At 41.4% G+C, this 12150-nt stretch overlaps 1 protein-coding gene across 1 annotated transcript in view; it reads right to left on the bottom strand.

The window, feature by feature from the left end:
- LOC143292616 (multidrug resistance-associated protein 1-like) overlaps positions 1–12150 on the bottom strand; it is a 70302-nt gene that overhangs the window by 42289 nt on the left and 15863 nt on the right. The window contains exons 10-16 of the mRNA XM_076603074.1: positions 11714–11918; positions 10604–10781; positions 8385–8639; positions 6940–7005; positions 5758–5895; positions 3568–3714; positions 2554–2638 (exon numbers count right to left, since the gene is read on the bottom strand). Of these exons, the coding sequence (XP_076459189.1) occupies positions 2554–2638; positions 3568–3714; positions 5758–5895; positions 6940–7005; positions 8385–8639; positions 10604–10781; positions 11714–11918 (1074 nt within the window). The remainder of the gene's footprint in view (positions 1–2553; positions 2639–3567; positions 3715–5757; positions 5896–6939; positions 7006–8384; positions 8640–10603; positions 10782–11713; positions 11919–12150) is intronic.

Below are 12150 nucleotides of genomic sequence, written 5' to 3'. Positions count from 1 at the left end.
ACCAGCACAACATGAGACCACTGCAGTAAAAAGTGGGGTGGTTCACTAAAACAGCGAAGATCGATGGAGAATTGATGACTGAATCAATTGAGCAAAGCTTTGCCGCATAGGCGGATAGTACTTTGCACAGGACAGGAATGTCAGACCCCTGCCGGAGTCTGCACTAGTTGGGTCACGGTTAAGTATGTGTAATTAAACTTTGCTTTCATGCTTCCGGAATCTGTAAATGGTTCAGTTTAGAATGCCAACTGTACCAAGGAAGAATAACGGAAATCAGAATAGTGTGTTGGTACATGAATACTCATACATGGTTCACAGGGGATGTAATCATGGTACAAGTTAACTTGTACCTAGAGTAGAAGGAGTTAAGGTTGTATATATACATTGAAAAATGTTCCGAAGGACAACTGCTATTAGACACAGACAATGAAAGAGTGAAAGAAAGTGGAGGAGGTGCTATCAAAATGCTGTGCTGACTTTGCATCGATACAGAGAGTCCTGCTTTGTTATTTTTCACCAAAACTGGTTTCGCAGATCTTTGTATTTGTGATTGTTTTAATGATCATACCGTCTGTGTAATTAATGTACAGTAGTATGTATGTATGTGTACATGCATGTGGGTATGTATGTATCTGTATGGATATCAAATGATGTATTCAGTATTAGGAAATAGTGTTGTTTAGCCTTTTTACTTTTTATCTGGTTGTATGTCATTATTTGTTTTTTTTATATCAAAAATGAAATTTGAAAAAGGTTAAATGAATAATATTAATTATTATTATTGTACAGTATATATAGCTGAATACAAATTATGAGGGAGAGAGGGGGTTTTGAGGGTGGAGGAAGAGAGAAACAGACAGTGAGATGGAGAGTCAGATGGTATATTCAGTAAAGGCTAAGGCCCCTCATCAAGTAGTGGTGTACAAACATTTAAAAAAGATTACAAAACATACAGAATACGATACAACAGAACAGAACAATACGCACAGATTATAATCAGGTACAACTCATGACAGAATTTTGAAGGCTTTTACAAGTAAACTCCAAACTGTTTAAGTTCTTCTTAAAGTGACATGAGCAAAATCAACTCAAACAAAAAAAAATAAGGCTGACTGATATTTTCGGGGTATTGAATTGTATTCAAGGTCACTTAACCCTTTCGCTGCCAGGAAAATAAGATTTAAGTGAAATCTATTTGCCAGGGTTTTTTCCACAAAAAACGGGTATAAATTTTCAAAAAATTCTGTGCTCTTTGTTATTGGAGAAAGATCCATTAAAGTATATACTTTCTGAAAGAGAAATGAATAAAGAATACAAAACACATGTTTTCCCATTTTATATATTTTTAGTGACATGCTGTTGTTTTGAAATCCGTGTTTTGTTTTTTGTCCCATTTTCAACTTGTTCATTACAAACATTAGTCAGGTAATTTGCACTAAAATATATTTTCTGGACAATGGATATCTGCACACACAAAATCAAACTAGAACAACCAAAAAAAAAAAAAAAAAAAAAAAAAACCCCAACTGAAAAAAAAATAGATACATAATGCATTGTGACTTCTGCAAGTGACAATATGGATGTGAGGCCACGCCCCCTCAGTCTCCACCCCCCTCCTCTTCACCCCTCTCACACGGTCACTTTATCCAGTTCTCATCAGACTGCGTTGACTGAGTGCCAAGAAAATAGCCCACACTGTGTCCTACTAAAAATTTGGTGACTTCTGTCGACTGCTAGAGCTGAACAGCCGGCATCACTCACAGATAGTCGTATCTTGGCCACTCTCTTGATTGCTCCCTTTATTTTCTATCAAATCGTCCTATAAATGTTCACCACTGTCTTCTCCTTCGAAATTATGCTTCAATTCTTTCTGAGCATCAGCTAAAGAAAGTAATCTTGGTTGATTTAGTTCGCCACAATCGCATGTCTTGAGCACGGAGTCAGTCCGACATTTTGTTGAGCGAGCGAGGAGAAGACTGCGGCCAGTAACCCAACCAAAAAGTTCAAATAAAGGACTGCCTTATGACGCAGATGGTGTTTCTAGCTATGAATAGAATCTAGAAAGATTCCCCAAGCTAAAGCTACCAGCATTTTTGTCAACGAACTGAATGCAAAGCAGGGAAAAGTCAGAATATTTCGATGACAAGTTATCTCATCATTGTGGCAGCGAAGCGTACATGCTTTCCATGACGAGTTATCTCGTCATATAGGCAGCCTAGGGGTTAACTTTGAACAATAAAACAAAAAACATAATTTATTTACTTATGCATTTGTGCATAATGGACAAATAAGATCACAATCACTATGCTGTCTGTAACGGAAATGATAGATTGCCGTATCTGACAGCCCAAACCCAAATCTTGTCATGACCTACTTTAAATATTTGGCCAAATTCAGATATGTAAGTCAGAGAGAGAAAGAGTGAGAGAGAGAGACAAGAGGCAGAGACAGAGAATATGAATAGGAGACTAGGAGACTGGGGGAGAGAGAGAGAGAGAGAGAGAGAGAGAGAGAGAGAGAGAGTGAAGAAGCACAGAAGCAGACAGCACTCACTGGAAGGTGGGTTGTGCTGCACAGCCTCAGAGTCCAGTTCATCGTTGTCCAGAAATTTCTGCAGACGTTTGAGGGACACACTCGCCTGAAAGAAAACAAGTTCACATGAGTTTGCCATACTACCAAAGCACATAGGCAATTTTGTATTCATTTCTAGATTTCCTCACAAAACAGTGATGAAACTAAAATGAAATTGCCTTGTACAAGCAGTCGTTTTCCGTTCTCAGTGTTTGTGAATTTTCATGATGCTGTGAAATAGCTTTACTGCTGACTGAAGTTTCCAATCATAACTGAGTTAATCCTACTGGACCTGGCTTGAGGTGGACAAGATTTTTCTTTTCTTATGCACTTCTAAAAACGTGTACTAGTAGTTTGCTTCTGTGTACGTTGCGATCAATTAACTTAAGGGCATCAAAACAAAAGGGACTGGTTTATCCCGTAAGTCATGAAATCTTTGCCTTCATCTAAATGATTATAATTAATCAAAAAAAGTAAAAAAAAAAAAAGAACAAAAAAAGCAAAGTACAAGAGTTATTTCCAGACAGCTTGTCAGGAGGAAGGTGGCAGAATGGTAGTGATGCGTATCTACTCATACAGTTTGGGTCTGGGTTAAAATCCCAGTCTCACCCTTTCTCCCAAGTTTGACTGGAAAATCAGACTGAGCTCAAAGTCATTTGAATGAGACGATAAACCGAGGTCCTGTGTGCAGCATACACTTCGCGAACTGAAAAAGAACGCATGGCAAAGTAAATGTTGTCCTCTTGCAAAATTCTGTAGAGGAAATCTGCTCTGATAGGTATAAACACACACACGTGCACACACACACACACATATATATGCATGCACTCAAAACTTGACTAACATGTTGGGTAATGCTGCTGTCAGGCAATCTGCCTAGCAGACATGGAGAAATGGATATGAATTTTTTAGCAGATGTGGTGTAGTGTATATGTGTTTGTCCAAACGCAGCGACTTGTCCTTGAGAAACTGATGAAAGTGAAACAAGACACCCACCTGCACAATGTTGGTGATGACGTTGGGCAACATGGAGAGTGGAAACCTCATGATGTTGAACAGTGACAGGGACACAAACGCCTTCTCTGCGTCCAGCACGTTGTCTTTGTCTGACAGTGTGTACACAGCAAACGTCGTCAGAGACACCTGTCGGTCAGGAAAACAAAACAAAAAACAAATTCAGATGACTTGGGTGCTCACATCACTGACACTTTTTTTTGTAATACAATTGTTTCCCCCTGTCACTCACTGACTCTGTCCTCTTTCAAAAAAAAGTAAAAAGCCTGCATGTTCGAAATCGCCTTTGGATGTGATGAAGCATAGCTGCCTGTCCCTATCGCTCACACCCCCTACAACTTCTCCCCCACCCCCTCTATTGAAATTTTCATGCAATGTGTGTGCTTGTGGGTGGGTGTTTATTGTGTGCACATGTGGGTGTACATGTGTTGCGTGTGCAGGATTTTGTGTGTGTGTGTGTGTGTGTATGTATGTTTGTGTATATGTGTATATACATGTGTAGGGTTATTTGTGCTTTTTTGGTTTGACTGCTCGTATCTGCAATTTGCAGCATTGTCTTGGTGTATACTGATACATGCATCAAATTCCAGCCCATAGTCAGGACATCAGTGGCCTCCTGTACTGTTCTGATGGTAACAGTTGGAAACGATTATCATACAAATACAAAAACTCTATTGTTTCATGCGAGGCACTTTTAGCCGATTATATGGGAAGTTTTGATGCAAGTACTTTACATACTTAAGAAAGCTATTAAACGCAGCTACTTTTGATTTCTCTGTGCAGACAATAGTTTGGACAAGACAGGAATCCAGACCCCTGCCGGGGTCTGCACCAGTGGGCCACAGTATTAAACTTTCCAGTACATCCATCCCTCTTTCCAGCTCAGTCAGGCACCTCGGTGTTGCCCTTGACAACACACTGTCCATGCAAAAATTTATCAGTCAGACCTGTCAATCCTGCTACTGTCAATTGCGGTGCATCAGTTCCATTTCGAAATATCTGTCCACCGACGCAACATCTAGATTTGTCGTTTCTCTCATTCTCTCTCTCCTTGACTATTTAACTCAATAGTCTGGTTTGCCTATTTCATCCATTCAGTCCCTTCAGCGCATACATAACCAGTGTTCCCAAAAACGTACATATGTGCGTAAATGACGCACAGATTTACAACTTTGACGCACAAAATTTTTACCCTGTGCGTCAATGTGACGCACACTTTTTCCTGAAACTAACAAGCATCTTACGGCTTCCAGGAAAACCGCGAAGCACGCATCGTGGGCCTAAGCTTAGGCTAGTGCATAGCAGACGAAACTGAGCTGGCCAAAAACGTGTTAGAGTAACTTCCCTTGCCGATGCAGGCAAACGCTGTTGTGTGTTCATTAGTAGTGAGTATGGTTATGTGCTCATTATAAGTAGTTGACTGTGTTTTCATTGTATTCAAGCATTTCAAATGTCCTTGTTTGGAGAAGGTGTGGGTTTCTTTTCATTTTCATTGTACAATTGTCTTCATTGATTTTTTGTATGTTTTCCTGTTGACCCTCAGAAATGTGACAATGACCCTCAAAAATTCCAGTCAAAGGGTCACAGTGACCCTAAAAAAATCAGGCCCATTGGGAACACTGATAACTCTGCTGCCTGACTTGTCCTCAGAAAGAAAAGATCTGAGGACATCACTCCTCTTTTGCAACACCTTCATTGGTTCCCTGTCTCACACAGAATAAAGCACAAGATCAGCACTCTATAGTATAAATGTTTTCACAAATCTGCCCCTCCCTATCTCTGTGGCTGCCTTCACCTCACACTTCATCTCATTCTCTACGATCCGCTTCAGATCCACTCTGTTTACAAATACCTAGATTCAAACACTCCACTGTTGACCGCCATTCTTTCTCTGTCTCTGGACCTTGCTTTTGGACTGAACTTCTTCTTTCACTTTGTCAGGACTCCACACTTAGCTTTCAAGTCTGGCCTTAAAACCCACCTATTCCTGACATAGCCTCCCTCCCCTGCCTGCCTCTTCTTTGTCTTCAGTTTCTCAAAGTTATACATGCATGTGAATAACTAGCGTGAAAGCGCTTTGATTTGTCTCGCTATACAAGATTCAGCACTATGAAAATACTAATCATTATCATTATAGTATGTGCAATTAAAGTTATTATCATCATTACATACAATGAAGGGAGCACAGGTCCAGAGGAAGGAGCCACAGGCCATGAGGTAGGCAGCTCTCTTCAGCACCTCCAGCTCACCGTCACGGATGCCCAGAACCTTCTCTTCGAATGACTTCTCCCACGCGTACAGCTTCAGCACCTGTGGGGAACAAATCAACCCATTAAAGCGTTAAAGGTCAGTTAACATTATACAGCCATAGGGGCAGTGAATTCCTATCCACTGAGTCTCAAGCTCAGCATAAGAAGGGCGGGACCCCAATTCTCTCCTTCCGCCAGTCTAACATTCACCAAACAAAGTAAGGAGTGAGGAAAACAGGGAGTTAAATGCCTTTCCCAAAGACACAACACCAGGATGAAATGGAGCATCAAACCCTGATCACTGGATCAGAAGTCCAAAGCCAAACCTATTCTGCCACTGACCCCCACTATCAACACATTTAAACCTTCAAACAAAAACCTAAAAAAACGACAAAAAAAAAAAAAAAAAAAAAAAAAAATCAATCAATCAAAATACACACCAGCCCGTTAATCTCTTTCTTATTACCATTTTTTTCTGGATAGTTACAAAACTTCAAGCAGACAATGGCTGCATTCGGGAATAAAATCCCACACTTCTCAATTTGCTAAGCTTGTTTTCTGCTTGTAGGATCCAGAATTATTTTACCTAGTTCGATCAACCAAGGTCACAAAAAACATATGAGGATTTGATATTTGGATGTAGTTGGTTGGTCAGGCATGGCAGAATATAAATGTTTGGTTACTTTATATGAGCAAAACACTCAGTCTGGTCTTTTATGCCTGTTGTGTCCCTATATCATGAAGGTCATCATTTAATAAAACAACAACAAAAACAACACAAAAAACAATGGTAACAACAACTATTTTCAACAAGTGAAACAAATCTTTTTTTTTTAATCACAACATCCTAACTGAAAGAAGACCACACTTTTGAGATCTTGTGAACGGCTGGCAAGTTGCTATCCAGTCTATGAGAAAAGATTTGTCTTATTATTATCAAGAAAAACAACAACAAAAAAAACCCTCTGAAGTCATACAATTTCTAATATTCCAGCTGTCTTTCTTTTACCCTTTCATTCCAACCCCTCCTTTCCTGTCCCTGTTCTTCAATCGTTGCTCCCTTCTCCCCATCCCCCCTCCACCCCTTCCTCCTCAGGGTACTGACCTTGATGCCATTGAGGACCTCATTCATAAGTTTGATCCTGGAGTCCTTCAGAACCATCTGCTTTACCTGAAAAAAAAAAAAAAAAAAAATTACTGAGCATCCATACTTGCATGATCATTACATGTTGGGTCTTTTTTCACCTCAAAAACAGAACTGCAATAACCACAGATGTTCATCAAGTTGATTTTACAACAGTTTCTACTACAAACCAAACACAAACCACAGCAATTCATCAAGTTGATTTACAACAGCTGTAACTACTAATCAAACATAACCACAGCCATTCATGAAGTCAATTTTACAATAGCTTCAGCTGCTAACCAAATATCTGTGATTTAAACCAAACAAAATCATTGTGCTTATAGGGTTGTGATCCGAGTGTTGATGGGGTTTCAGCTGCAGTTTCTCAAGGAGGTGTCACTGCGTTCGGACAAATCCATACACGCTACACCACATCTGCTAGGCAGACCTTCTACAGAATTTTGCCAGAGGACAACACTCTCGTTGCCATGGGTTCTTTTTCAGTGCACAAAGTGCGTGCTGCACATGGGACCTCGGTTTATCATCCATCCAAATGACTAGACGCTCAGTTTGATTTTCCAGTCTTCTTCTTCTTCTTCTTCTGTGTTCACTCGTATGCACACGAGTGGGCTTTTACGTGTATGACCGTTTTTACCCCGCCATGTAGGCAGCCATACTCCGTTTTTTCGGGGGTGTGCATGCTGGGTATGTTCTTGTTTCCATAACCCACCGAACGCTGACATGGATTACAGGATCTTTAACGTGCGTATTTGATCTTCTGCTTGCATATACACACGAAGGGGGTTCAGGCACTAAGCAGGTCTGCACATATGTTGACCTGGGAGATCGTAAAAATCTCCACCCTTTACCCACCAGGCGCCGTCACCGTGATTCGAACCCGGGACCCTCAGATTGAAAGTCCAACGCTTTAACCATTCGGCTATTGCGCCCGTCTGATTTTCCAGTCAAACTTGGGAGAAAGGGTGAGTGCTCGATTCAAACCCAGACCCCCATGGACTTTGATAGCAGAAAAGCATCTTAACCATTCTGCCTCCTTCCTCTGTTGATGGGAGTGAGGAGGACCATCACGTTAGGCGACAGCCTCAAACATACCTGTCAATATGGACAGCATCAGTATTTACCTGTAAATGTTGCTGCTTCTACGCAATCAGAGCGTTGATGGGGATGAAGAGGAGGTCACAGCTTCGAGCACAAATGCAATTATAGAAGACAGCAGTATTTACCTGAAACTGTAGCTGCTTATAGGAAATCAGGGCGTTGATGGGGATGAAGAGGACCATCCCTTTTGGTGATAGTCTCAAACACAGTATCTACCTGCAACTGCCGATGCTTGTATGCAATCAGTGTTGATGGGAATGAGGACCTCAATCACACCTGTAACTATGGAAGGCAGCAGTATTTACCTGTAACTGTCGCTGCTTGTACGCAATCAGAGCGTTGATGGGGATGAGGAGGATCATCACGCCCACCCCGGCCAGGACGGAGGGCCCCAGGGTCTGCCAGAGGAAGTAGAGGGAGAGGATGATCTGCAGGGGCCCCGACCAGATGGTGTGGAAATAGGTCATCAGGTCCATGAACCGTTGGGCATCCACCGACATCAGGTTGACGATCTCCCCCACCGTTGACGTCTTCTTGGCCGAGTTGGACAGCCGCAGTGTCTGCATAAATATGAACAATCTGGTGTTATGCTGAACGAATATGAGCAGTCTGGAGATACCCTGAACAAACAGGAACAAACTGGTAATACACTGAACAAATATCAATGATATGGAAATACGCTGAACAAAGCTGAACAATCTGATAACACACAGAATAAATATGAATGATATGGAAATGCACTGAACAAAGTTGAACAATCTGGTAACACACAGAATAAATATGAAGAATCTGGTAATAACCTGAACAAATAGGAACAATCTGGAAATATGCTAAACAAATAGGAACAGTCTGGTAATATGCTGAACAAGTACGAACAATCTAGTAATACCCTGAAACAATAATAACAAGCTGGCAATATACTGAACAAATATGAAGAGAACAAATATGAACAGTCTGGGAAATGCTGAACAAATTTTAACAATCTGGTAATACGCTGTACAAATATAAAGAATCTGGTACTAAGCTGAACAAACAAAAACAATCCGGAAATACTCTAACAAATTTGAACAACTCGGTAATACGCTGAACAAATTTGAACAATCTGGTAACACACAGAACAAACATGAAGAATCTGGTGATACCCTGAATAAATATGAACAAGCTGGTAATACACTGAACAAATATGAAGAATCTGACAATACATTGAACAAATATAAACAATCTGGTAATACACTGAACAAATATGTACATGTATTGTTTCATGCGAGGCGCTTAGAACCAATTACATGGGGAGTTTATGCCATATAAGTACTACATATCATGAGAACAATAACAATAACGGGCATTTATAATGTGTCCTACCTTCTGAACACAGGGACCGGAGTGCTACCAATTAATTATCATGGACAGTGGGAAATGGTTTAAAAGATCAACATCAATAGGAGGGTGGGAAATAGTTTAACTCACTCTGGATGATGGAACGCTATAGCGTTCCTGACGTAAGGCGCGGTTCTGGACGATGGAACGCTATAGCAGTTTCAAGAATCAAAATTTTTTTCCATGTTTTCCTCTTGAGGTAGCATAACAATCACAGCTCCACCATGCATTGCAAACGTGTCAAGGGTCAAATGGAAAGTTTCATTGCAAGATTCCGTAACAACACACTTGCCGGCGAGCCATTGACTTCGGTACCCCATATGACAAGCTAATCTGCATACGTATTGAAAATGGCGTGCTTTTTATTGCTGCTGAAGTGATTGAAATACTTTGAACTGAAGGTTCAGACATCGACGAGAATGATGAAGACGATGAATAAGTATCTGCAGTGAAGAAAGCTACCAGCAAGAAGGTACTGACAGTGACTCAAGATTCGGAGGGTAGAGAAGAGGGAGGGGGGGGGGTGAACACACGGCGTGAGGAGAGGGGTCAGTGGGTCAAGTACAGCGAGTTTCATTCAGTTACTTTAAGTTATGTATTTTTTGTGATTTGTTTTCCATACCCTAACAGATCCTGATGGGCCATCTGTAGGGAAAAGCAAGGGAGAAAACTTTCCATCCCAAGTGAGTTAAAATCAGCATCAATATGGAGGGTGGGAAATGGTTTAAAAAATCAACATCAATAAGGAGGATGGGAAATGGTTTAAAAAAATCAACATAAAAAAATGCAGGGTGGGAAATGGTTTTAAAAAATAACATGAATATGGAGGGTGGGAAATGGTTTAAAAAAATCAACATGAAAAAATGCAGGGTGGGAAATGGTTTCAAAAATCAACATCAATAAGGAGGGTGGGAAATGGTTTTAAGAATCAACATCATTACTGAAGGGTGAGAAATGGTTTTAAAAAATCAACATAAAAAAAATGGAGGGTGGAAATGGTTTCAAAAAACTAACACCAAACGACACGATAATCAAGACTAAATGAACAACACAAAATCAGACATATCAATGACAAAGCAGTACCCCCCCCCCCCCCCTCACCTTCCCTCCCCCTTGCCCCTCCCCACCCCTCTGCCCAGCCCCCAACCTTGCAGTAGACAGCAGAGATGATGACGGAGCGAAGACGCATGCCCAGCACCAGACAGCCGTGGAAGTACTGGTGCAGCACCAGCGACTGCAGGAAGGCCACCAGGAACATCAGGGACGCGTACAGGTAGCCACGCCATGTGTACTCATCCTGGTTCTTGGTGAACAGGATCAGCCGTCTGAACACAACACACCACACACAGTGTCATCGTTGATCAGTCAGATCAGCACAGAATGGATGTATCTACTACTTCTTCATTTATGGGCTGCAACTCCCATGTTCACTCATATGTACACAATGGGCTTTTACGTGTATGACCATTTTTATCTCACCATGTAGACAGCCATACTCCGTTTTCTGGGGTGTGCATACTGGGTATGTTCTTGTTTCCATAACCTACCGAACGCTGACATGGATTACAAGATCTTTAACGTGCATATTTGATCTTCTGCTTGCGTATACACACGAGGGGGGGTTCAGGCACAAGCTGGTCTGCACATATGTTGACCTGGGAGATCAGAAAAATCTCCACCCTTTACCCACTGAGAGTCGAACCCAGGACCCTGAAACTGAAAGACTAACACTTTAACCACTTGGCTACTGTCAGCGGTTTCATTTTTGTTGTTGTTTTTGTCTTTATTTTTTTATCTTTTAAACACAGCCCTGACATGACCTGTGTGGTCAGCCGGGTTATGAAATATAACATTAACACAAATAAAAGAAACTGTGAAACTTGGGACGATCGGCAACAGCTTTCCTGGTTTCACATAACTGACAGGTAATCAAATCAGTGCCAAACATCAAAAAGATATTTGTTTTTTTAATTGACAAAAAAAAAAAAAAATCTTTTTTCAATTCCACGATTAAACAGACTTTACTTTCCGGAAAGAATTTTCTGGATTCTGATAGCAACATAACAGATGGCTGACACATACAATTATGTATGTGAGCATATGCTTACACACACTCTCTCTCACACACACACACAAACCCACACACAAGCATACAAATCCAGTCCCCACCTCCCACAACCCCCACTCAAACACACACATGCACACTAACCCCCATACAAATTCAGGCTCCCCCCTGCACCCCCCACCCCAAACTTACTTGAGCAGCATAGGGCTGACGAACATGAGGACGTCGTGGAGCACCTTGAAGGCCATGGCCACGAAGAAGAAGGGAGCGAAGGTTCGCACCAAGGTCTTCAGCAGACTGGGCTTCTTCCTCTCTGACCCGTCCACCACCCTCACCTCCGTGGACACCGCCCCGTCCTTGTACGTCGCTTCAGGCTGCATGCCGTTCAGTGCCGCCCCTCCCTGTCTGTTTCAGGGGCAGATAACGATACTAATAAATATAATAATAATGATAATAATATTGTAAATTTGTATCACAGCACCTACACCTCTGTGGACACCGCCACGTCATTGTACGTTGCTTCTGTCTGCATTCTGTTCACTGCTGCCCCTCCCTGTCTGTGTCAGGGGCAGATAATGATAATAATAATAATGATAATAGTATTGTCAATTTGTATCACAGCACCTACA

The sequence above is a fragment of the Babylonia areolata genome, chromosome 18 (assembly GCF_041734735.1).
Source record: "Babylonia areolata isolate BAREFJ2019XMU chromosome 18, ASM4173473v1, whole genome shotgun sequence".
NCBI classification, from domain to species: domain Eukaryota; kingdom Metazoa; phylum Mollusca; class Gastropoda; order Neogastropoda; family Buccinidae; genus Babylonia; species Babylonia areolata.
This window is presented reverse-complemented; position numbering and strand designations above follow the sequence as displayed.